This window comes from Uranotaenia lowii, chromosome 1, assembly GCF_029784155.1.
Source record: "Uranotaenia lowii strain MFRU-FL chromosome 1, ASM2978415v1, whole genome shotgun sequence".
Lineage (NCBI taxonomy): Eukaryota > Metazoa > Arthropoda > Insecta > Diptera > Culicidae > Uranotaenia > Uranotaenia lowii.
The window spans coordinates 184,590,491-184,617,115 of NC_073691.1; the positions used below are offsets into that span (position 1 = coordinate 184,590,491).

General features: G+C 36.9%; 1 protein-coding gene across 9 annotated transcripts in view; it reads left to right on the plus strand.

The window, feature by feature from the left end:
• Positions 1-25,145, plus strand: part of LOC129739942 (homeobox protein abdominal-A homolog) — a 107,361-nt gene extending 82,216 nt beyond the window's left edge. For 3 of the 9 annotated variants that reach the window (XM_055731496.1, XM_055731538.1, XM_055731546.1), the window contains 3 exons: positions 12,326-12,549; positions 12,646-12,978; positions 23,324-23,710. In XM_055731496.1, coding sequence (XP_055587471.1) covers positions 12,326-12,549; positions 12,646-12,978; positions 23,324-23,353 — 587 coding nt within the window. In that variant the 3' untranslated portion in view covers positions 23,354-23,710. Of the gene's footprint in view, positions 1-12,325; positions 12,550-12,645; positions 12,979-23,323; positions 23,713-23,732 lie in introns of those variants that run through there. The other 6 variants (XM_055731539.1, XM_055731555.1, XM_055731505.1 and 3 more) reach the window with 5 other exon arrangements.
• Positions 25,146-26,625: the final 1,480 nt, after the last annotated feature.

Sequence of the window (26,625 nt, forward strand, 5' to 3'; positions counted from 1 at the left end):
TAAAAGCGAGTTTGGCTCCTTAAAGCTTCAAGGTATAATAATCCGTTTCAAATAGAGAAGTTACAAAAATAATCAGTTTAGTAGAACAAATTTTGTCTCCATCTCCTCAAACATAAAAGTTAGTATTTTTATTTTTATCGTAATAGGCTGTGACTAATGATTAATACTCTCACGTAGTGAACCTTTTTATTTATTTTTATTTACATAGTATTCCGTCTCACGACATAACTTGACGAACATAATTCCTAAAATTCACTCGGTTCATAGCAACCGTTCTCCAATTTCTCGGGCACCCCACGTTCGCCAGATCACGCTCCACTTGGTCTAACCACCTCGCTCGTTGCGCCCCCGCTCGTCTTGTTCCTACCGGATTCATAGCGAACACCTGTTTTGTAGGACAGTCGTCCGGCATTCTCGCAACATGTCCCGCCCAGCGTATCCGGCCAGCCTTCACCACCTTCTGGATACTGGGTTCGCCGTAGAGGCGCGCGAGCTCGTGGTTCATCCTTCGCCTCCACACTCCGTTCTCCTGTACGCCGCCAAAGATGGTTCTTAACACTCGTCACTCGAATACTCCGAGTGTACGCAGGTCCTCCTCGAGCAATATCCATGTCTCGTGCCCGTAGAGAAAAACCGGTCTAATGAGCGTCATATACAGGTTACACCTCGTGCGAGGGCTAAGTCTTCTCGACCGCAGTTGCTTGTGGAGTCCATAGTAGGCACGACTTCCGCTGATAATTCGCCTCCGGATCTCACGGCTGGTGTCACCAGTGAGCCGAGATAGACAAAGTCTTCGACTATCTCCAGCTCGTCGCCGTCGATCGTGACCTTGTTATTACTGGACAAGCGGGTTCGGTCGGTCTCGGATCCGCAGGCCAGCATGTACTTCGTCTTGGACGTATTGATCATCAACCCAATCCTTCCTGCTTCGCGTTTCAGTTTGCGGTAGATCTCCTCCACCGCCGCAGATGATCTGCCGACTATATCAATGTCATCGGCAAAGCAGATAAGTTGACTGGATCTGTTGAAAATCGTGCCCCGCATTTCGCCCACCGCTCGTCGAATAACACCTTCTAGCGCAACGTTGAACATTATGCAGGATAGACCATCACCTTGTCGAAGCCCCCTGCGCGATTCGAATGAACTCGACAATTCACCCGAAATCCGCACACAGCACTGCGTTCCATCCATCGTCGCCTTGATCAGTCTGATCAGCTTCCCGGAAAAGCCGTTATCGTCCATGATTTTCCATAGCTCGTTACGGTCGATCGTGTCGTATGCGGCTTTGAAGTCGATGAATAGATGATGCGTAGGGACTTGGTGTTCACGGCATTTTTGGAGGATTTGCCGCAATGTGAATATCTGGTCCGTCGTAGACCGTCCCTCCATGAAGCCGGCCTGATGACTTCCCACGAATCTGTTTGCTTGTGGCGTTAGGCGGCGGAGTAGGATTCGGTACAACACTTTGTAGGCGGCATTGAGGACAGTGATCGCTCGGTAGTTCTCACAGTCCAATTTGTCGCCCTTCTTGTAGATGGGGCATATTACCCCCTCCTTCCACTCCTCCGGTAGCTGTTCTATGTCCCAGATCCGGATTATCAACCGATGTAGGCAATCGGCCAACCTGTCGGGGCCCATTTTGATGAGTTCAGCTGCGATGCCATCCTTCCCAGCCGACTTGTTTCTATTCAGCTGGCGAATGGCTTCCTTAACTTCACTCATCGTTGGGAGTGGCTCCTCTTCGTCGTTGGCTACGCCGGCGATGTACCTTCTCCCACCGTCTTGATCTCCTGCATGTGCGCCGTTCAGGTGTTCATCGAAGTGCTGCTTCCACCTTTTGATCACCTCACGATTGTCCGTCAGGATACCCCCGTCCTTATCCCGGCACATTTCGGCTTGCGGCACGAAGCCTTTGCGGGATGCGTTGAGTTTCTGATAGAACTTTCGTGTTTCTTGGGAACGATGCAGCTGCTCCAGCTCCTCGAGCTCCTCCTCCTCCAGGCGGCGCTTTTTCTCCTGGAAAAGTCGGACTCGCTGCCTCTTCCGCTGTCGGTGATTTTCCACATTTCGACGGGTGCCTCTTTGCACTACTGCCGCCCGCGCGGCATTCTCTTCGTCCATCACCCTCCTACACTCCTCGTCGAACCAGTCGTTCCGTCGAGATCGCTCCACATAACCGATGACGTTCTCCGCAGCACTGTTGATGGCTGTTTTGATGGTATCCCAACAGTCCTCGAGAGGGGCTTCGTCAAGCTCGCCCTCTGCCGGCAGCGCTGCTTCGACCGATTGCGCGTAGTCTGCCGCGACCTCAGGTTGCTTCAGTCGCGCGATGTTTAACCGAGGCGGGCGCCGGTTTCGCTTGTTGTTCACTACGGAGAGTTTTGGGCGCATCTTCACCATCACCAGATAATGGTCCGACTCGATGTTGGCGCCCCGACAGGATCTGACGTCGATGATGTCCGAAAAGTGCCGGCTGTCGATCAAAACGTGGTCGATCTGTGATTGCGTTTGGTACGGTGATCTCCAGGTGTACTTGTGTGGGAGGCGGTGCTGAAAAAAGGTACTACGTACGGCCATTCGTTTGGAGGCGGCGAAATCAATAAGTCTGAGGCCGTTTTCGTTGGTCAGCTGGTGCGCGCTGAACCTTCCAATTGTCGGTTTAAATTCCTCCTCCTGGCCGACCTGAGCATTGAAATCCCCGATGACGATCTTGATATCATGTTTTGGGCAACGGTCGTATTCACGCTCCAGCTGCGCGTAGAATTCGTCTTTGTCGTCACCGGTACTTCCGAGGTGAGGGCTATGCACGTTGATGATGCTGATGTTGAAGAACCGGCCCTTGATTCTTAACCGGCACATTCGTGAGTTGATCGGCCACCACCCGATCACGCGCTTTTGCATCTTTCCCATCACTATAAAAGCTGTTCCAAGCTCGTGTGTGTTGCCGCAGCTCTGGTAGATGGCACGACCATCTGGATACGTTCGTACCGTGGAGCCCTTCCAGCATACCTCCTGCAGCGCTACGATGTCGAATTTGCAGCTCTTCAATTCGTTGGAGAGCACGTGGGTACTGCCCACAAAATTTAGAGATCGGCAGTTCCATGTTCCAAGTTTCCAATCGCTAGTCCCTTTTCGTCGCGTGGGTCTTTGCCGATTTCCATCCGAAATTTGTTGTTCGTTATTCGTTGCTTATGTTTTTTTAGTAGTCACAGGCTCGCAAGGCCCGCAGCTAACCCCTCTATCTCGCAGGAGGACCGTCGTGATGTTGCTGTTTTGGGTCCCAAACACCACCAGGACGTTGTTGCACTCCGCACGCCGTCCCTAACATGGAGAACAGACGCGTACGAAGTCCCCTAACTCATTCTGCATGCGACCAAAGCATCCACCGGGGTTGGGTACCCGATCTCCGCTAAGGTTGGTCGCACCCCAGCTAGTACCACGGGGAGGTAGAGAATCGGAGTTGCAGACAAGAGGTGATATGACCACTACCCGAGGGTTGGGTGTATGGGGTCTCGAGTTGCACATTGTCTACTTCACTAGCCTTAGTAGTTAACCTGCATTTAAGAAAAGCGCCCTCTTAAAATAAAATATCGGGCCAAACCGCCGAAAGCTTGGTTAAAAAAATTATCTGCACTGTTTTGTAGCTCAATGTTCAATCTCTAGAGTGAATGCTCAGTAAATCCAACAAAACATTATTGAATTTGCTACCCGGTGGATTGCAATCCGTATGAATGACATAAAATTTGTTAACATACACATAGTTTTCTAACTACGAATACGAACCACCAAAGCAGAGATTCATATGACGAGCTTGAAAACTATTTGCTTGAACTACAACAGCAATCACAGTACTCTCCTTTGTTGAATTTTCAATTAGAAAGCTGAATTGAAGCTCCACGACAAAAGCTCGGATCGATTGGAATTGATTTTGACAGTTTTTTTTTGTATCGATTTGAATTTTGTGTTTTAGACGTCGCTTTACTTAGGTACATGTAGGTTCACTACTTTCACGTTATGGGGAACGGTCCAACTACACAGCAAGAAAATTTCGTGTAAATTTAAACCGAAAACGGAACACCGACTTTGATGTAACATTCTACAACGGTGTATTTTTTTCCAAGATGTTAATTTTAAGATTTATTATCGTAAATATTACAAATCTTTGCTATACATTCAGGACTTTTTGGTTGTCCGTGAATGAATACGCCTCTTTTATAACTATTATTCCACATTTATTTCCAAAATTAACTTTAAAAGATATCATCTGCCATCACGGACAATGTCAGCCTGGAATTTTCGTTGCATCCGATAATTCCCAGCACAGTGATATTGTTCGATTCTCGATTCGTCCCAGAACATCATTATTTTTCGGTCAGCGTCACCTGTGTCTGGCGGAAATTTCTCCGGAAAATCACTGTCACTGATATTGCTACAATGGAGAAAACCCCGATTAATTTCAACAGCATCCTTTTTTCAATAATACATTTTATTAAACTGCTAGATTTCGACGAAAAAAATTCAGTATTATCACAGAAAAAAAATATGAATTTCTGTGATTTTACCCAAAAATTCTGTGATGGTTTTCTGTGATGCTATTTCCATCATTTTCATTGAAAATTCATGACAAATTGTGTTTTTTTTTAACATTTTAGCAGAGGAAAATCAATCAACATTAGAAATCTTATCATACCTTTCGTATTAAAAGCAAAAAATATAAATTTAATATTGGCCAAAAAATTGAAATTTTGGTAATTCTTTCAAAATTTAAAATTTTTTGTGAAATTTCTGAATATTTCAAAGTTCTATGATCTGTGTATGACACAGATTCTGTGATGGAAATTTGCTCAAAATTCTGTGAAATTACAATTTTTTTGTGTGATTTCGGCAACTTTGCTTCCAATATGTAAACAGTATTCTGGTAGTGTTTTTTTTATGATATACTAACGGATCCTTTAAATATAAACTTTATCTTACCTTAGACATTCACACTAGTTTTCACAGCCAAATAAAACTTTCATATTTTCGGTTGAATATTCCATTATCGTATTCTTTTCAAGTTTTCAATGCGTCTATGATTTATTATCTAGATTTTATTATCTCTTTATTCAAAGTCTAGAACGTACTGACAGTTTTAACTGCTCACTCTCTATTATAAAATTATACTATTAAATTAAAAGGTTTTCTTTTAAGAAGTTTCTGATACTTTCCACGAACTCATACAATTTTTGTGTCAAAATAATTTGTGTCTCACTTAAAAAATAAAAAAAAAGTTAATCGACGGAGCCTTGAGTGTAAAATTGAACGCATTCTCGCTTGATGCCCTCCATTAAAGTCTTTACAGTGTCGTCCGATACCAGCTTCTAGATTTTTTTTCCACTCTCTTAACATGTCCTTTTCGTCTCCGGGTACATATTTGATTTCAAAATGGACGATCAAAAATCCGGAAATTATCCGGGCAAATTTTGACAAAATCTGGAAATTACTCAACAAATGTCAAGAAAAAAAATTGAAAAAAAAATTATTTTCACCAAATTCAACGCTAGATTTGAAATCGTATAAAAGGCTTCCAAAAAACCATTCATGATTATTTTTATAAAACTTGCTAAAAAAAATCGTTTTTTGAGGCACATATTTTCACGGCACGATTTTTTTTATTTGCTCGGGCAACAGGGCCAGGTCGTACTGTTCATAAATTTCACATTGAATATCCTGGCAAATCCGGATAAAACCTGGCAATATGAAACGTAACATCATTAGATTGTGAAATATGTAAATCTAGTCACCTCTAAGTTGGTTTTGCTGTGAAAACAACTTTACAATTAAAATTTTATTTTGATGTTTTTACTTTAACAACATTGATAGGTGAGATTGTTCCAATCTAATCTTAAGCGACGAACCTAGATTGGCTTAAGTTTCCCTTTAAAAAAACAAGTTAAATATTTCAACTATCTTAGCTTATGATCCACCAAAAGAAAAAAGATCGCGTAGAATTTTCCGTCTTCGCTCTCGAGGGGATGAAAGTGAGAATTTATGGCTTCAATGAGATAGAAAAATACGCACAAACATTCTTCACCAGTTCCATACTTCAGTCCGTTCTCCTGTTTTTTCCCCCGCGATTCATCCCCTGGGGAGCGCTTCTCGAAAGACCCGTCAATTAGTGCGCCCGACTCGCTGGAGACTTTCGGCCCTTTCCATTCGGCTGACTGACTCCAGGGATTTTTGCTTTGTTTCGAAACATCGCCGCTGGAATCCCTCCGGCCAAACAACGAGACACAAACACAGACACAGTCGCACAATAACTTCATTTGCCGGACGAATTCGTTCCCTGCTTCTTTCCCCTCCCTCTCTTAACGTCTCGTCGTTCAAAGCAACGAAAACGCTATCAAGGATCAAACCACGCTTACCGAGAGAGCTCTACAGAATTTAATATCGAAACCCATAAATAATGATACCCCGGAGCCGGTCTTCTTCCTCCTCAGCATTTCTTCCCCGGAGAAAGCTCTGCCCTTTTCTTCCCCGAAGCTATTGTTATACTTCGCCCAACCAAGGCCGAGGAAAGTCGAAGAAGGGTGCATCATTTCTTCGGGACTAGCTAGGGTGGAGAATCTCTCTGCCGCGCCAACGCCACGCGGAATCGACAATTTACGACCTTAATATATTATCATCAATAGCAATTTCTCGCAGCGAGTCCTTACCCTATCCCTATCTATCTAGGAGTTTCCCCTTCTTCGCCTAGGGAATTAGATGCATCCAAACGACTGAGACGGCCCGGGGTGTGAAAGCGGCCATCTTGGGTCAATTAACTGATCGTTTAAGGCACCGAACGATGACCGGCTTGCTTTGTGGGCCGAAGATTCCGTGTGTTAAAGTTGCTGTAATCCTTACGATTTTTTCGTTTCGATTGTAACTGCGTCATTCTGCACCACACCGCAAAGGTTGCTTTGATGGACGAACCGAACAACAAAAACAATTCATTCAGCTGGTCAAATCGTTATTTTTAAAAAATGATTCTCCATTTCTTTCCTTGAACGATTGCAAACAAAAGGCAACATCAGTTTTCTATTTTTTGATAGCACCCCTTTGAGTGCGACAGGACTCGTTGAGGAACCCCGAAAAAAAGGATCAACTTTCTCTTCCTTTGTTAGACGCACAAGTAGAAAGTTTTGGTAATCGTCATGCTTTGTGTTCGGCTTCTCGGTCCAGATGACGTAACTTTCTCCCGGGGTCAACACTGGTTGTTCCGTGATTATTCTTTGGCTTTGATTTAGAAATCCTGTATTTTCTGTGGAGAAACTGTTTTTCTGGATGAAAATTTGTGAGTTGGTCAAACGGTTTGTCCATTCTCGGTTGGAGTGTCCGTTATTGTTGTGTAAAAAATTTGGAACTGCGCAGTTCTAATGTTTCGATTTTTACTTTTATTGCGATAAAAAAAGAATACCATTCGTACCGGAAACTGATTATATTCTTCTCAAGTCATGTATAGAAGTGTTTGATATATGATTGGATTATCCATCCATAATATTGGCAGCACTTCCCTAATGATTTCCAATCTGTTCAACTGGCAACAATTCCAGTGAACACTACGAATATACTCTTCGTCAAATCTAGAACAATAGTGAATTGACGTTATCTCTCTTTTTCGATTCTCTGTTATTGTTTACATTTGCCACGCAGATCTATCGCCACGGTATTAGCCTCGAATAGTTCGGTCGTCGCAGTTGTATTTCAAAAACATTTTCGGATATATTTATTACAAAAATGATGGGTTAAATATCACCATTTATCTTCACAAAAACATGTTATGAAGCTTTATCGGGCAGCAAGAAAAAAATTTACATCTACAAACTGAACTTCCAGTTGCGTTTTGAGAATAACAAGAAGTCTTCAAAAAAAAAAAAATATATTTATCTCGGTATAAAAAGGAATATTTTAAAATAGTTTACTTATAACATCGATTTTTTTCCTCTTCATAATCAAGCAGAGAGGTCCCAAATTGAGTTGAATTTAAACTGTGTTCATTGAGATTTTATAAAAAAAAACTTTCAATTTGAAATAATTGACGTTTCGACCATTTTTCGTGGTCTTTCTCAAGGAAACTGGAAGTTTATTTGGGTATAATTTATATTGAGCTGAGCATCGTTAGAGAACTATACTCAAATGTGTAAATTCACTTATCTGTCTGCTGTTATTGTCAATATCGTTTTTTTAATGGCTAGGTGTCCAGTATTTGCAGCTCCGTGGGAAGTATTGTTGTTTTAAAATTATCAATCATATTTTTAAATTTATAATCTTAATATTTCAACCGGATAGAAAAAAATTTCATCCGATTTCCTGTGGTCGCACTTTAACGTACTTTTTGAACTAGAACAATACTTACACATAACCTTTTCTATCTGGTTGAAATTATAAGATTATAAGTTTAAAAATTTAATAGATAATTTTAAAATAACAAAACTCCTCACAGAGCTGTAATGACTGGACATCTAGCTGTTGTAAAAAAAGATATTGACCATAACAGCAGACAGATTAGTGAATTGACACATTTTCGTATGTTTCACTAACAACAGTCAAGATAAAATATACTCAAATAAACTTCCAGTTCCCTTAAGAAAGGCTAAAAAATGGTCGAAACGTCGAATATTTCAAATAAAAAGTTGTTTGATTAAAATCACAGTCCGTTAGAACCAAAAATTATAAGTAAAAAATTACATATCTGAACTAATACTTGTAACTTGACTTAAACATATAACACAAAATTTTTTTTCATGTTGAAGTCAACCTCTCTACTTTCTCAGCGAATTTTGAAAGGTAAATCTTAGGAACAACATAATTATTCAAATACATATAGCATATGCATGATCAGATCAAGGTTGCCGAAATCACAGAGAAATCTATAATATCACAGAATTTTGAGCCAATTTTTATCACAAAATCTGTGTCACAAAAAACAGAATTTAGAAATATTCACAGATTTCACAAAATTTTAAAATTTCAGACACTTTTTTCAAATCCTTCTGATGCAATCGGTGCAATCTAATGAAATTCCTCTAAGATGCATCAAAAAGCTTCTACCATACATTCAAAAACCCACCGCCTTTATTGAAATGTTAAGTTCTGGGAAATATCCTCAAATGTGTCAGCTTGTCCTATAGATAAATATTATTTGTGGGACATTTTTGAAATTTTAGATTTTTCAAAAGAGTTCGACCTGATACTTTCAAATACATAAATAAAAATACAAATACAAATACATAATACACTTTTTTGATACTTTCAAATACATATGTTTGCAGATAATGTTCAGCTCAATTTAATAAGACTGTAGAAACTTTTCAGAACAGCGAATTACCGTTCGTATCAATGATGATCAATAAGCATCGAATTAGCAAACAGTTCCAAAAATTGGCAATTCGGTTATCTTTGAATTGGAAAAATTCGATAAAATTGATAATGTTTATAGATTTTTCTAAAATAAAATGTTAAAGTCGCAACTTGACATGACTATTGAATAAAATAATTGAAAAAAGCATCACGAAAAACCGTCACAGAATTTTTGCTTAAAATCACCGGAAGTTGGAATTTTTGTCGTAAAAACACAGATTTTTTTTGGCAATCTTGTATCAGATATCACTTAAGTAGATACTAAAATTGCAAATAGCTAAAATAATTGAGGCCAATTCCAATGATTTCACCAACCCTCTCACAAGAAAATATGCAATCATGACTGATTTGATAAAAAAACCCATGCAAAAAAAAATTGGTTTGTTACTGAATTGATCGGTCTTATGTGTTTGTCTGTACAAACTTTTTAAATTTATTTACAATAAAGAGAAAAATTGTCTTCTATAAAATGTAGCCAATAACTTTTAAAGCAACTTCGTCGAAGATATTATTTTCATATGACGATAAGGTGGCGCGCTTTGATTTTTTTTTAAATGTTTAAATTTTAGAGCATTTCTTGAAAACCTGTTTTTAAGCTTTAACTTTTTTAAATAAGTTTATTCGTAAGCGGTGTCTTTTGCGAACTTTTAACATATCAAAATGCGCACGTTTTTATCTCGGAAAGCAAATGTCTATCTTAAAACACTCATTACATTTATGGCATTTTTGTATTAAAACGATGTATTTTCCAAACTGCCAATACTCAGATTGGGCCAAAAAACGAAGACAGCGTTGTGTGGTTTCAATATCAATCTTGTATTTTTGGAACTATCCCAGGTGCGTTATTTTTTAACTGGAAAAAAAATCCAGATTTTGTTGATTTCAAAACAAAATAACACATTAGACTGGCCCTTCAAAAGAGAGCCCACTCATTTTTCTTGGGAAAGTTGCATTTTCATCGTATATTAATTTAACCGTATATTAAAAAACATCTTTTTGATAGAATTAGCCTTACAACTAACGAATGCTTCAAGATAGACATTTGCTGTCCGAATCAAAAACATGCGCATTTTGGTGAGATAAAAGTTTGCAGAAGACATCGCTAAAGTATAAATTCATTTGAAAGATTCAGAGCTAAAAAGCTGAGTTTCAGACACGCTCTAACATTTCAACATTGAAAAAATCATAGTGCGCCACCAAATCGCCATATTAATTTAATGTTTTCGACGAAGTTGTCTTAAAAAATTTTCTACAACTTCGTAGAAGAAAATTTGCAATTCTATTTTTGAAATTAAAAAAAGTTTGTTTGTCAAAGTCATGGAAAAAATGACACGTCCTTATATCTTATACTGTATGATGAAGGCGCATTATTTGATGAACATCTTTGCTTAAGATACCGTTTATTTATTTATTTTGTCTCGCAAAATTCCCGTTCTGACCACTGTGCAGTGTCCTTTAGGAAGATTTGCTTTTTAACTTTCAGCGTCTTATTATTGAGCAAGTATTTCAGATTTCCCGAGTTTTTCCGGACCTGTCCGGATATTCAATTAAAATTTTGAAAAATCTGCTTTGATTATGTAAACTTTTCCTAAAGCTAATAGAACACTATAATCAATCGTTTTTTAAATTTTTAATATAAATACCAAATTTTGTGAATGAATTGCACAAACATGAACATCGCAAAATTTAAAATATGATCTTAACGCTGTTGAGGTGCTTTATGAATACCTGGAATGTTGTTCATTGCTTTTTCGAAAATAACATCTGGATTAAAAAAAACACCCAAATAAGTAAGGGAGCTTTTAATAAAAACACTCCCACACTCGTTTCTTTCTCAGAGCTAGTGAGGGTGAAAAGCTCTGTGTTGACATATATTTAATGCAGACTTCTTTGAGAAGAGTATTAGAAAAGATAAGTAGATTTCTTTAAAATTCGTATGCACAACAACATCATTTGGGTACAAAATCAATAGGGAATAGATATCATTATTGAGTATTGTATCTAAAAAATACCAATAAATACTTGTATTACTTATATTTCGATCAGAATAATTTATGACTTTTTTTTTTTTGATGATTTCTTCCCATTTTTATCAAATTGCTGAAAATCTAGAAATTAAAGGTAATATTAGGATCGACAAAAACTCTGCTTTAATTACCAGTGATATATAAGTGAAGTGAATTAATACAATTAAAATGTCCTGCTCAAAGGACAATTCCCAGCGCTGTTTCGAATATTGGTTGTACTTTGTGTTGGTGATATATGTTTTTGAAGATAACCAATAAATAAATTCAAAACCTCATCAACATTTTGTGTTCATTTTCTGTTCTACATGAATTAAAAATAGAATATAGAATTCATAATTGAATAGGAATATTTTATGTGACCTCCGTTTTTTCGTAAGTCGGATGCAAGAAATCTTCGGATAGACTTCATGCAAATTCCTAAATATCTAGGAAGAAATTGTGACAAGAAACGTGCATTTTAATATTGTTGCACTTGATCTCAACGGATGAGTCACAAATATCGGGAATGAATTTAAGTCACGTTTTCGATAACACGCGCTATCGAGAAAACAGACCGCTTTTTGATTCTGTTTTGAAAAACCAGATTTTATATCACACAAATGCTTGCTGCTGCTTTTGCTGCCTACAAGTTTTAAAATAAGGTTTTTTTGTGAAAATCTACGGCCTTTTCCATAAGAAATGAAAACCACAGCGCTCAAAGTGCGTAAAATGACACCTCTATAAATTCTCGCTACTAATGACTCAGACGTTACTTTTGTTGAATCTTGACACTCATCATAGTTTAAGTTTCATATATCATAGAATATCTGTCCGACTTGGCAGAAATCAGTTTCAAATTTGCTCGTTTTAAATATCTCATGTCTCCCAATAAAATATCTAATTCGTATCTCCATTTGTGTTTCGCCCCCAAAATCCAGGACCCAACGGATGCCCCCGGAGACGAGGCCGCCAGACGTACACCCGCTTCCAGACCCTGGAGCTCGAAAAGGAGTTCCACTTTAACCACTACCTGACCCGCCGGCGGAGAATCGAAATCGCGCACGCCCTCTGCCTCACCGAGCGACAGATCAAAATCTGGTTCCAAAATCGCCGGATGAAGCTGAAGAAGGAACTGCGAGCCGTAAAGGAAATCAACGAACAGGTAACGGAGCGAGAGATTCCTTAATCTATGGGACGCCTTTTGGAAACGATTTTTTTTTTTAATTTGTGTATATTTTTTTAATTGTCTAAATTTTAGGCCCGCCGGGAACGGGAAGAACAGGACAAGATGAAGAACGATTCGCTGAAATCCGCCCAGCAGCACCACAGCCAGAAGCAGCACTCGGCAGAGCAGTCGCTGGTGGGTTCGCAGCAATCGCAAAGCGGAGGTGGAGGCGGAGGCGGAAATCCGGGAGGACCAGGAGCCGGAACGAACGGAAGCAGCCTCGGAAGCCATCTGCACCATCCCTCGATAGTGGCGTCCCAGAACGATCTGAAGCTGGGCCTCGGCGGCATGGGCGTCGGCGTCGGAGGGAATCTCAGTATGATGGGAGGTCTGGATAATAAAACCAATCAGGATATACTGAAAGCCGTTAGTAGACCCGTTCATTCTTAAAGCATAGTTTTCTTGTTACTCTCTTTCTCGATTTGTTTTTTTTCTTTGTTTTGCGTCAAATTGCTCGCTCCCGACAAATGATGTTTCGTCATGTTCTGGTTCATGCTTGCGAACAAAAAAAAAACTATATCTCTTAGTTTATTTTCGAACATACGAAGCATTCGCTCTACTCTGGTTTGTTCAATTGTTTGACAGTTGTTATTTCGTTCCAATGTTGGTTGAAACAACCAGTTATAACGACTGGAAGCTCTTATCTTTTGCTTTCTAGTTTCTCTTCCCGTTGAAAGATTTTTTTCCGAGTTAAACACACACAAAAAAAGCAAAGATAAGAAAGTCACAATTTAGGTCCCTGCTTTCTTTTGGTTTCTGGAACAAAGTCTCTACGAAAACCGTCTCTAAAACAAGGAAAAGTCAAACCAAAACAAGTGGAGTCTAATGGGTAACCTACTTGGAAGACTAAAAGTTGAAGTCAGCACGCAGTCATTAAATGTTGGCTACTTCAAATCCAAGTACATCGCCTTTAAATTTCTTCAATCCAAGAAATGAAAAATCTTACATAAAATGACATAAAATGACAAAAATTACTAAAATGACAAAAATCACAAAAATTACAAAAATGACAAAAATTCCAAAAATTACAAAAATTACAAAAAGAACAAAACTGACAAAAATGACAAGAAAGACAAAATTTACCCAAAACCAACCAAAACTGACCCAAAAATGACATAAAATGACTTATGAATGATCCTAGAATGACACGGAAATGACTCAAAAATACCACAAAATGCCCATTAAATTACCCTTATTGATCAAAATTTACTAAAAATGACATAAAATTTCCAAAACATCCCAAAACTTTCTTAAAAATGACTCAAGAATGATTTCAAAATTACCGAAAATTGAACACAAAAAAAACCGAAAAGACACATTAAATAGCCTTACTGACCAAAGAGTGATCGAAAAATTACCCGAAAAGACAAAAATTACCCCAGAATGACTGAAAAGTGTGAAAAAAATGACTGAAATATAACTTTAAAATAAAAAAAAATAACCCAAAAATACCAAAAAAAAAAAAAAAACACACACACACACACAAAAAATGCCCCACAAATGACCCAAAATTGACACAAGAATAACACAAAAATGACCTAATATTAAACCAAAAATGTCTCAAAAATTTCTGAGAAATTTCCCAAAAATGATCAAAAATAACTCAAATGACAAAAAGCAAAACATGACCTTAAATGTCCCAAAAATGAATAAATTAGAAAAAAGTGACAAAAATTACAAAAATGACAAAAATAACAAAAATGACAAAAATTACAAAAATTACAAAAATTACAAAAATTACAAAAATGACAAAAATGACAAAAATGACAAAAATGACAAAAATGACAAAAATGACAAAAATGACAAAAATGACAAAAATGACAAAAATGACAAAAATGACAAAAATGACAAAAATGACAAAAATGACAAAAATGACAAAAATGACAAAAATGACAAAAATGACAAAAATGACAAAAATGACAAAAATGACAAAAATGACAAAAATGACAAAAATGACAAAAATGACAAAAATGACAAAAATGACAAAAATGACAAAAATGACAAAAATGACAAAAATGACAAAAATGACAAAAATGACAAAAATGACAAAAATGACAAAAATGACAAAAATGACAAAAATGACAAAAATGACAAAAATGACAAAAATGACAAAAATGACAAAAATGACAAAAATGACAAAAATGACAAAAATGCCAAAAATGACAAAAATGACAAAAATGACAAAAATGACAAAAATGACAAAAATGACAAAAATGACAAAAATGACAAAAAAGACAAAAATGACAAAATGACAAAAATGACAAAAACGACAAAAATGACAAAAATGACAAAAATTACACAAAAATGACACAAAAATGACACAAATGACACAAAAATGACACAAAAATGGCACAAAAATCACACAAAAATGACAAAAAAATTCCAAAAAAAAGACACAAAAATGACACAAAAATGACACCAAAATGGCACAATAATGACACAAAAATGACACAAAAATGACACAAAAATGACACAAAAAAGACACAAAAATGACACAAAAATGACACAAAAATGACACAAAAAGACATAAAAATGACACAAAAATAACACAAAAATGACACAAAAATGACACAAAAATGACACAAAAATGACAAAAAAAAATGACACAAAAATGACACAAAAATGACACAAAAATGACACAAAAATGCCACAAAAATGACACAAAAATCACACAGAAATGACAAAAAAATAACAAAAAAATGACACAAAATTGACACAAAAATGAAACCAAAATGGCACAATAATGACACAAAAATGACACAAAAATGGCATTAAAATGACACAAAAATGACACAAAAATGACGCAAAAATGAAACAAAAAAGACACAAAAATAATGCAAAAAGACACAAAAATGACACAATAATGACACAAAAATGACACAAAAATGACACAAAAATGGCACAAAAATGGCACAAAAATGGCACAAAAATGACACAAAAATGACACAAAAATAACACAAAAATGACACAAAAATGACACATAAATGACACAAAAAATGACACAAAAATGACCCAAAATTGACACAAAAATGATACAAAAATGACAAAAAATGACCTAATTTTAAGCCAAAAATGTCTCAAAAAATTCTGAGAAATTTCCCAAAAATGATCAAAAATAACTCGAATGAAAAAAACCAAAAAATGACCTAAAATGTCCAAAAAATGAATAAATTAGAAAAAAAAGACAAAAATCACAAAAATTACAAAAACAGCAAAAATGAAAAAAATTTCAAAAATGACCAAAATGACAAGAATGACAAAAATGAAAAGAAAGACAAAAATGACAAAAATGACAAAAATGACAAAAATGACAAAAATGACAAAAATGACAAAAATGACAAAAATGACAAAAATGACAAAAATGACAAAAATGACAAAAATGACAAAAATGACAAAAATGACAAAAATGACAAAAATGACAAAAATGACAAAAATGACAAAAATGACAAAAATGACAAAAATGACAAAAATGACAAAAATGACAAAAATGACAAAAATGACAAAAATGACTGTTTTTCCGGGAATTTAGTATTTCGGACTAGATTCAGAATTCGCTTGTTATCCACTTAATACGGTATATTAAAACGGTAATTCATCCAAGAGTTAAGTTGAACTGTTTATTAACCGACGGGAATGAAATGAAACTGTACAGAACAACTGTGCGTAATGACTGTTACCGACCAATTGGTTCCTTTTTTTATTATCCGCTTTGTGCGGATGTTCGGTCATCCAGTGAAGTAACTACACTTGTTGGTTTACTTAGGATGCGCGGTAGTCACACAAATATGGTGTGGCGCGAGTACACCCAAAACTGCGGTATCTATTATTTTGTGCGAACATACCGGCCGCCTTGAAATACTAAGGAATTTCAATAAGTTATTATTGAGATCCACACGCTGTCACGCTGGACTCTCCGAAGGGTGATAACTGCGCTGACTGATAAGGATTGTACACAGGACAGGAAGTTCCGGCTCGACGTACCGCAACCTGTTAGAATGAAACGGGTAAATGTCTGACCTGGACGTTGAACTATAGCGGGTACTTAACGAATAGCTGCTGTGGGGTGACAGGTCCGATCCGTCCGATCGCAACCGCGTCACCCCCGATTGCTTTAGAGCTGGATCCCGGCTCAGACAAATGGCGTCTGGTTGCACGATTGCAACAGATGGAGGATCAAAAGATTTTGATGATGATGATACTGCGCTGTTGTCGTTGCTGCTTCGTATGGCGGGTTCATGGTTGACACAGGATGGGGAGTTCCAGCACGACGATCCGCAACCTGTTAAGGAGAAACGGGTAAGTGTCCGTAATGGACTCTGGTAATGGATGGTTACTTAACGAAGGGTAGCGGTGGGGTGACAGGTCCGACCCGTCCGATCGCGACCGCGTCACCCCTGAAGACTTTGGTGCTGGAACTCTGCTCAGACTAGCGTTGTCTGTTTGCCCCGTTGCGAATGGTAAACGACGAACCTCTCTGATTGAAGTTGTTACCAATGCTGCATGCTGGGTGTGATCGAAGACTGCGATGAACACCAATGAGTGGTAAACCACGAACACGAACTGTTTCGTTTGCACGTGTTGTGGCAGCTGAACATGGTGTATTTTCAACTGAAGGGTAATTTTCCGGTTCTGGAACTTTGCCTGCTACGATCCATCCGAAAACGGAGTTCTGTATGCGGGGACCATCCTTAGAGACTTCACGACGATTTTCACAAAGGAGATCGAAAAAGAATTCGGCACCAATGACGATGTCTATCGGTCCGGGCTCGCAGAAGTTGGGATCCGCGAGTATCCCATTATTCGGCAAACTAAACGGCTGATAGCGAATACGACAGTCTGGCACCGTTGCTGTCAGCTCGGGAAGCACAAAAAACGGCATCGTAGTGTTAAAAGATGATATTCCCGAGCAACGTGGGAAAACTGACGCTGTCACCCGATTCCGTGAAACTGAAGTTGAGCCGCCAATACCGTGGACGGTGAGATAATCGGTTGAATTTCTGAGCTTTAGACGTTGGCTGAATTTTGTTGTCATAAAGCAGAACTGTGACCCTGAATCTAGCAAGGCTCTGGCTAAATGTAATTTTCCTGCGTAGTCCTGCACGCGTACAACGGCTGTCGACAGCAAAACTTGTGGGCGTGTTGGGTTGTGTGTTCGTTTGTGTATAATTTTGTGTTTAAGTTTCCTGGAGAAGTCTGTAGTGAAGTTTGGCATTCGTGAAGCAGAAAACGATGAAGAGGTTGGAGGGTTAGGATGTCGACTTGAAGATGGTATCGGTTGGGATGGTGGGGGCGATTGTGGATGGAATTGTGGAGCTTCGGGTGTTGGCGACATGGGATTATTTTGCATTTGCGAGACGGAGGATGTTGGGTCTGGATGCAGCAGGGAATGATGACGCGATCTACAGTGATGACACGATCCTCTGCTACAGACACGAGCCATGTGACCGGGTGATAAGCAATTCAGGCACAGTCGAGCCCTCATCACTAAGTAACTACGTTCTTCGACTGTCAGCTTTAGGAACTTCGTACACCGGAAAACAGAATGGAACCCATCTCCACAAAATGGACAGTTAGTTGAGAATTGCGTACTGGGATGGCTCACTCCAAACCTGGGATAATCGTTCTGGGTATCAGCAGTGATAGGTTTATGTTGCAAAAGCGTTTGAAGAATGGCACAATGATTTCGAAGAAAACACATCAGCTCCTGGAATTTGGGAACCTCTCGAGAATTGTGATGTGTTTCCCAATGGCGTAACGTCGATGAGTCCAACCGAGCACAGACCATATGCACGAGAAGAGTACTCCAACCTTCGGATTTCTCACCGACTTTCTCCAACATCTGGATGTTCTTGTCAAATTCGCTGATTAGTGTACTTAACCCGTCATAGCTTTCTTCAGGCAGTACCTCAACTTTGAAAAGCGCATCGAGATACGTATTGACAATAAGCTTGCGATTTTCATACCGTTTGTTCAATGCAGTCCATGCAATGTTGTAATTGGCTGCCGTCATCTCAACTGATCCCACCTCCTGAAGAGCGTCTCCTATCAATGCGGATCGTAGGTATGAAAACTTATCCATCGGAGTTAGCTGATTGCTCGAATGGATTAGACTGATGAATGAATCCCGGAAAGTTACCCAGTGGTTGATTCGTCCATCAAAAGTCGGCAGATTTATCTCGGGTAGCTTTACTCGTGCTAAACTCGCCGAATTGCTATTCGGCTCACAGGAACAGGTGGTAGTATTTTGCCAAGAATCATAGGATCTTCGTACTAAAGTTTGAAGCCGCAGCAGCTCACCTTTCAAGTTGCAGTAATCATTTTCCCTTTCCATGAAAATGCTTGCATCTTCATCGGCCCGTGCGTTAATCAGCAGCGTCTCCTGGTCCGGATCATCAACACCGGTCACTTGGTCTGTCTGCAGCTCAATTTCTGTACGCACTAGCTGGAGCTGCTTGAACGAATCGTCCAATCGTTCTATACGCACATCAATCACTTCACTTTTTAAGACATTAGTGTTTGCACTCGCTATAAACTGCCGCACGGTTTCGAAAGTGCGACACAGGCAGCTCTCCAGTTTGTACAACTCACGCAAATCACGCATGATCACACTTTTCGTTTACACACAGCTCTGACAGCTCCAGCTAGGGTACTTGTTGCACTTTATTCACTTTGACTCACTTTGACAAACCGCGAAATCAACTCGACGTCTCGCAAATGACTGCTCAACACAACGATGATCAATGGGCCAAATTACAGCAATTATTCATCAACCAACCGACCCACTTTTGTTTTGCATGCATGCAACTTATCCGAAAAAGCTATAAAATGCCAAACTGTGTGTTTCGTGCAACACCCTTCACAGACTTTTCAAAAACACAAAACGGTACTTATCTGCTGGATAGATGAAGGCTAGACCAGGACTAGCTCCGGAAACTGCTGCTCCACAGCAACGGAATGAAATCTCTGGAATCAAACAATTTATGGCCAACTTTTGGCGGACTTTCCCAAGACAACAGCGACAGAACATAGGGTTTTTTTTTTTCACTTCTTATCAACCATTAATAAGGCTCACAATCATTCCAGCCACGGTGGCTTGGATTTCGCCGTACAAACAATCGGCTATTTCACAAGCCAAGCCAATAGCCAACAAGCGCGCGCGTTCAGTGGGCTTTTGTTTTACACGGCACACTTCACTGCTTTTGTTCACTTCTGGTATTTACGGGAGCTAGCGAGTCCCGTAATCCGGCTCGAAGGACCAATGTTTTTCCGGGAATTTAGTATTTCGGACTAGATTCAGAATTCGCTTGTTATCCACTTAATACGGTATATTAAAACGGTAATTCATCCAAGAGTTAAGTTGAACTGTTTATTAACCGACGGGAATGAAATGAAACTGTACAGAACAACTGTGCGTAATGACTGTTACCGACCAATTGGTTCCTTTTTTTATTATCCGCTTTGTGCGGATGTTCGGTCATCCAGTGAAGTAACTACACTTGTTGGTTTACTTAGGATGCGCGGTAGTCACACAAATATGGTGTGGCGCGAGTACACCCAAAACTGCGGTATCTATTATTTTGTGCGAACAATGACAAAAATGACAAAAATGACAAAAATGACAAAAATGACAAAAATGACAAAAATGACAAAAATGACAAAAATGACAAAAATGACAAAAATGACAAAAATGACAAAAATGACAAAAATGACAAAAATGACAAAAATGACAAAAATGACAAAAATGACAAAAATGACAAAAATGACAAAAATGACAAAAATGACACAAAAATGACACAAATGACACAAAAATGACACAAAAATCACACAAAAATGACAAAAATGACACAAAAATGACACAAAAATGACACAAATGACACAAAAATCACACAAAAATGACACAAAAATGACACAAAAATGACGCAAGGATGACATAAAAATGACACAAAAATCACACAAAAATGACAAAAAAAAATCCAAAAAAAAGACACAAAATTGATACAAAAATGACACCAAAATGGCACAATAATGACACAAAAATGACACAAAAATGACACAAAAATGACACAAAAATGACACAAAAATGACACAAAAATGACACAAAAAAGACACAAAAATGACACAAAAAGACACAAAAATGACACAAAAACGACACAAAAATAACACAAAAATGACACAAAAATGACACAAAAATGACACAATATGACACAAAAATGACACAAAAATGACAAAAAAAATGACACAAAAATGACACAAAAATGACACAAAAATGACACAAAAATGACACAAAAATGACACAAAAATGACACAAAAATGACACAAAAATGACACAAAAATGACACAAAAATGACACAAAAATGCCACAAAAATGAAACAAAAATGACACAAAAATCACACAGAAATGACAAAAAAATAACAAAAAAATGACACAAAATTGACACAAAAATGAAACCAAAATGGCACAATAATGACACAAAAATGACACAAAAATGGCATTAAAATGACACAAAAATGACACAAAAATGACACAAAAATAAAACAAAAAAGACACAAAAATGACACAAAAAGACACAAAAATGACACAAAAATGACACAAAAATGACACAAAAATGACACAAAAATGGCACAAAAATGGCACAAAAATGACACAAAAATAACACAAAAATGACACAAAAATGACACATAAATGACACAAAAAATGACACAAAAATGACCCAAAATTGACACAAAAATGATACAAAAATGACAAAAAATGACCTAATATTAAGCCAAAAATGTCTCAAAAAATTCTGAGAAATTTCCCATAAATGATCAAAAATAACTCAAATGAAAAAAACCAAAACATGACCTTAAATGTCCAAAAAATGAATAAATTAGAAAAAAATGACAAAAATAACAAAAATTACAAAAACAGCAAAAATGACAAAAATTTCAAAAATGACAAAAATGACAAAAATGAAAAGAAAGACAAAAATGACAAAAATGACAAAAATGACAAAAATGACAAAAATGACAAAAATGACAAAAATGACAAAAATGACAAAAATGACAAAAATGACAAAAATGACAAAAATGACAAAAATGACAAAAATGACAAAAATGACAAAAATGACAAAAATGACAAAAATGACAAAAATGACAAAAATGACAAAAATGACAAAAATGACAAAAATGACAAAAATGACAAAAATGACAAAAATGACAAAAATGACAAAAATGACAAAAATGACAAAAATGACAAAAATGACAAAAATGACAAAAATGACAAAAATGACAAAAATGACAAGAATGACAAAAATGACAAAAATGACAAAAATGACAAAAATGACAAATATGTCAAAAATGACAAAAATGACAAAAATGACAAAAATGACCCAAAAATGACCCAAAAATAACCCAATATGACCCAAAAATAATGACAAAAAAAATTGTTCCAAAATTATCCAAAAATTAACCAAAATGACCTTGAAGCACCTAAATTTGTCCTAAAACTGACTCAAAAATTTCCCATAAAAGTCCCTAAATGGAACCAAAAATGACCCAAATCTGACCCACAATTTCGAAAATTTTCGGGAAAATAACCCTAAATGACCATAAAATAAAACAAAATAACTTAAAAATGACCCAAGAAAGACCCGAAAATTACTTTAAAATGGCACAAAAATGACCCAGAAATTACAAAAAAAAATTACCTAAGAAGAACCCAAAAATAACGCGAAAATGATTTCAAAGTAACCGAAAAAAACCCAAATGACCCCCTGAAATAACTAAAAATCGACCCAAAAACTGAAAAATAATCACAAACGACACTAAAATAACCCAAAATTGGTCCGAAAATGATCCAAAAATGACCCAAATGTGACTCAAAATGACAAAAACGACAAAAAAAACCAAAACATTTTCAAAAAATTACCCAAAAATGACTTAAATATTAACAAAAAATTACCCAATAATTTTTAAAATTGACTGAAAAATGTCACAAAAACTACCCAGAAATAACAAAAATTACCCAAAAATGATCAAAAATGGCACAAAAAGATCTGAAAAGACCCAAATGACCAAAAATGACCATAAATAATCCAAAAATGACCTTAACATGGCTTAAAAATGACCCACAGTTGACCAAAAGTTGACCCAATAATGATACAAAATTATCCCAAAAATGACCCAAAATAACCCAAATTGACTCAAAAATAACCTTAACATGGCTAGCCAAGAATGATCCAAAATATGACAAAAAAAATGACCGAAAATATCCCAAAAAGGACCCAAAAAAATCCTTTAAATTTTCTTGAAGGTGACCGATAAATGACAAAACTGACTAAAACAACAAAAATGACAAAAATTAATAAAAAAATTATTTGAGTGAGATTTGAGATCGATTCCTTTGGAATCTTCCAGTGTTCTCCTTTTCAAGAGAAGAAAATGACAAAAGTTGTAAATTTTGCATGGATTAAGAGTTCTAGATTTTTTTTCGTAAGTATTCATGGTGCAAAAATTGATCAAACCAGAGTTGCTAGTTCGCGTTTTTTTTTTTCATTTCTTTTTAAAGTATTTCTGCTATTTTCATTCATCGAAATTGAAATTTCTAAAATCAAAATTTTCTCTTCTCTTTTCATCCCCTGTTTCGGAATCTCTTTTTTCGATGAATCTTTAATAATAAAAAAAAACTCGTGTTCAATTAAAACGTTTTTCAATCCCACAAAACCACCAGGTGATGCAACACAACAAAAGGTGGGAATGAGTTGAGCAAGCTCCAATGCAATAGAGGAAGTGAAAACGTTAATCAAAACCGCACGAAAAAAAAGAACAAAACTACGCTTTCAGACTGAACTGGATTAGGAGTGTCCCCAATTTTTCTCCCTCACCTACCAATTCCATTTCCGGTTTCCAAATTCCTCCCCTTATCATTGTTTAAAGTGATCCCAACTCCTTTTAGATTGTAAATACTTTTTTCCCAGTACACTGGGAAAAATGTTTATTTGTGTTTTAAGTTGTCGATATGTTTTCTATAACTTTTGTTTTTCTATGTTTTTTTCTACCTTTCATCATTCGTCTTCGGTTCTTTGCAATCCATCTCCAATCTGAACGCACCTGTGAATCAACAACTTGGACAACAACAGCGCAAACCTGAGTACTAGAGACATCTTCGGTTCCCCACTACAGCCGTTTCTAGAGCGATCGTAAACTGCAACAGCAAAAACATCATAACAAAAATGAAAACACCGAAATACGTAATGAAAACAAAAACAAAACAGATTAACCAGTACCACGTAACGATGACGTAAGCAAAAGCGAAAGAGAGAGAGGGAGAGCGAATCGAGTCGAGCTATGAGCGAAAGACGAGTGAACGAGAGAACGAGAGAACGAGAGTGCGACGAGGCAGCGACTGACTGATTGTGTTGAAGCTGTCCGAGAGCGAACGAGATGGCAACAGAGAATCATCCAACAGCCACTGGCAGTGCAGCTTAAGGACAAAATGGCCGCTGGTAGCTGTCCGTAGCCGGAAGATCAGATAAAATCAGTTAAAAATTTAACAAAAAAAACAAAAACAGTAAAAGTAATAACAAATATACGTACTAGTGCTAAGGAACCTATTTTTTCTATTAGAATCTTAAACAAAAGAAAAAAAAAACGCAAAACCCGAAGTGCGATGTTCGCAGAAATCAGCCACACTGATTTGAGAAAGAGCGAGAGAAAGAGCGCGATTGATAGGAGATACCGATGAGCGTAGGAGAGAGCAGTAGGAGTAAAAACAAAAAAATAACTCCTCCGTTTTTGACTTTCAAGTAACAAAGTAGGCCGGGAGAATTTTCGCTCATGTTCAGGAGGAAAAAAAATGAAAACAAAATCTTTCATCCCGACTTTGGAAAGCAAAACAAAAACAAAATTAACTGTGTTAGGTAAAATTTAGTTATGTAAAATGGTCGTACTCATTAACTTTAGCGCGCGCGATTAGTTTTCTTTTTCGATAAACTAAAAAACGCAACCCATTTTCGTTCCAACTTTCAACCAACAGTGTATAGGATGCGTTAGGGTGGTTCAAGTCGCTGCCTGGAGGTTGCGTTCTTGGCACCTGAGACTGGCTGCGTACTGCAAAGATGCAGCCGGCGACGAGAAGAAAATGAAAAACCGTCTCCAGACTGGGTCAAAATACGTAATTAAAAGTATAAATAAATCTCATTAACGTAAAACAACAAAACAAAACAAAAAAGAAGAAAAAAAAACAAGAATAATCTGTCCAGTGGTTTAGAGTTAATATTAAAAGCTATAGATTAGAGAGAACGAAACAAAACAAAAACACAACAACTTCAGACGTGGAAATCCGAGTTGCAAACTTTGTCTTTTGTTAGTTTTCTCTTTGTAAAAAAAAGCAGAAGAAAGAGAAACAATTTGTTACTATTTTATATTAACATTCAGAAACATTTAGGAAAAAAAACCGATAACAACAAATCATTACAAATAATCCCTGATAAGTTTAGTTAGCCGGATGATGATGATGAGATCTTTAAATAAATTAAACCGTTTGTAAGAAACTCTCATTTTATGTTATTTATTTTATTATCATTTGATCCTTTTTGTCTAATTATATTGAATCAGCTGTTGCGTCTTTTCTTAGCAAAAATTCTAGCATTATTGTCTTCCATTTTCTTCTAAACAAGTCTTTGATTTGTCAAACATTTCACATATCAGTTTGAGTCCGAATTTTTTTTTTTATTTTAATATCCACCCAATGTTTCTTTTTCTGAATCACAACTATATTTTGTGCTCAAATTTTATCTGTTCTTTAAATTGATTTGTTGAATTTTTTTTTTTTTGAAAATTAAGTTTAGCAGCTTTAAAAAATTATTGAACTTTCCTCAGATTTTTGATTCTATTGAATTTACTTTTCAACATCCATTTTTCAGGGAAGAAAACCTGAAAACTTTCCGATTTCTAGCCCTTTGTAAATATTTCGCTTTACTGAGAAGTGAAAGTCGTCACCAATGAAAAATTACAAAACAAAACCAAATTCAAACGAAAACCTAACTTTTACCACAAACAAATCAAAACCGATCTTGAAATACGTAAACAAACAGTCAGGGTGATTAAGAATGCATTTTTAATTTTGATAACTCAAAGAAATCGTGCTTTTTGGAACGGACTTTAACGACTGATAAACTGGCTTCTCTGTTCTGTTTCTGATGCAGTGTTGCCAGTTTTACTTTTTGAAATTGTTCTGCTGCCAACACACGATTTCCAGAGCATCACAAAGTAGGCCGGCGTGGTTCAATCGAATGTAAACTGAAACTGAAACTCTTGCCATAGCAACAATCAAACAAATCTAAACAACAAGATGCAATGAAGGCGTTTGATCTCAAATGACGATGGAGTAACAACAACAATCGAAACTTCCCAACTCTTACCCAAAACGGGACAGAGTTAGAAGCGTAAGCTTAAAAGCAAAAGAACAGAAAAACCCAAAATACGTAATTATTGGTGAATAAAAACGGCATTTTCAAAAAAGCTAGTGTTTGATTTAAACAAAGCAAAACGTTAAGATGATGTGAAACAGATGAAACCTGTAAAATATAAAAGTATAAATAAAAGAAAAAATGATATTAATATATATCTTAACTTAGTACTACACAAAAACAAACACTCCTAGTAATAAAAAAAATCCGTACATGTTGATGTGAAGAAAACTGAAAACAAAAAAAAGGTAAATAAGCCCAGTAAAAGTAAATCGAAAAAGGATAAACAGAACTAGAGAATGTGAAATTGCAGTTTGCCAAATCCAACCCCATCAATCTAAGCATCCATTGACTTTAACCGTCAGATTTGAAGAACCCAATTCACAGACACATCCTTCAACAGTAACTTTTGAAAGAAGAAATCGACCATCACTCTTTTCCCTCTTTGAATATGGCAATAAAGGAAACCTTGTAAAAAGATTCACGAAAATACGTAAGCAAACTGGGATAAAAACCTTCATATTTATTTGTGAAAATAAAAACAAAAAAACTAGAACCCACA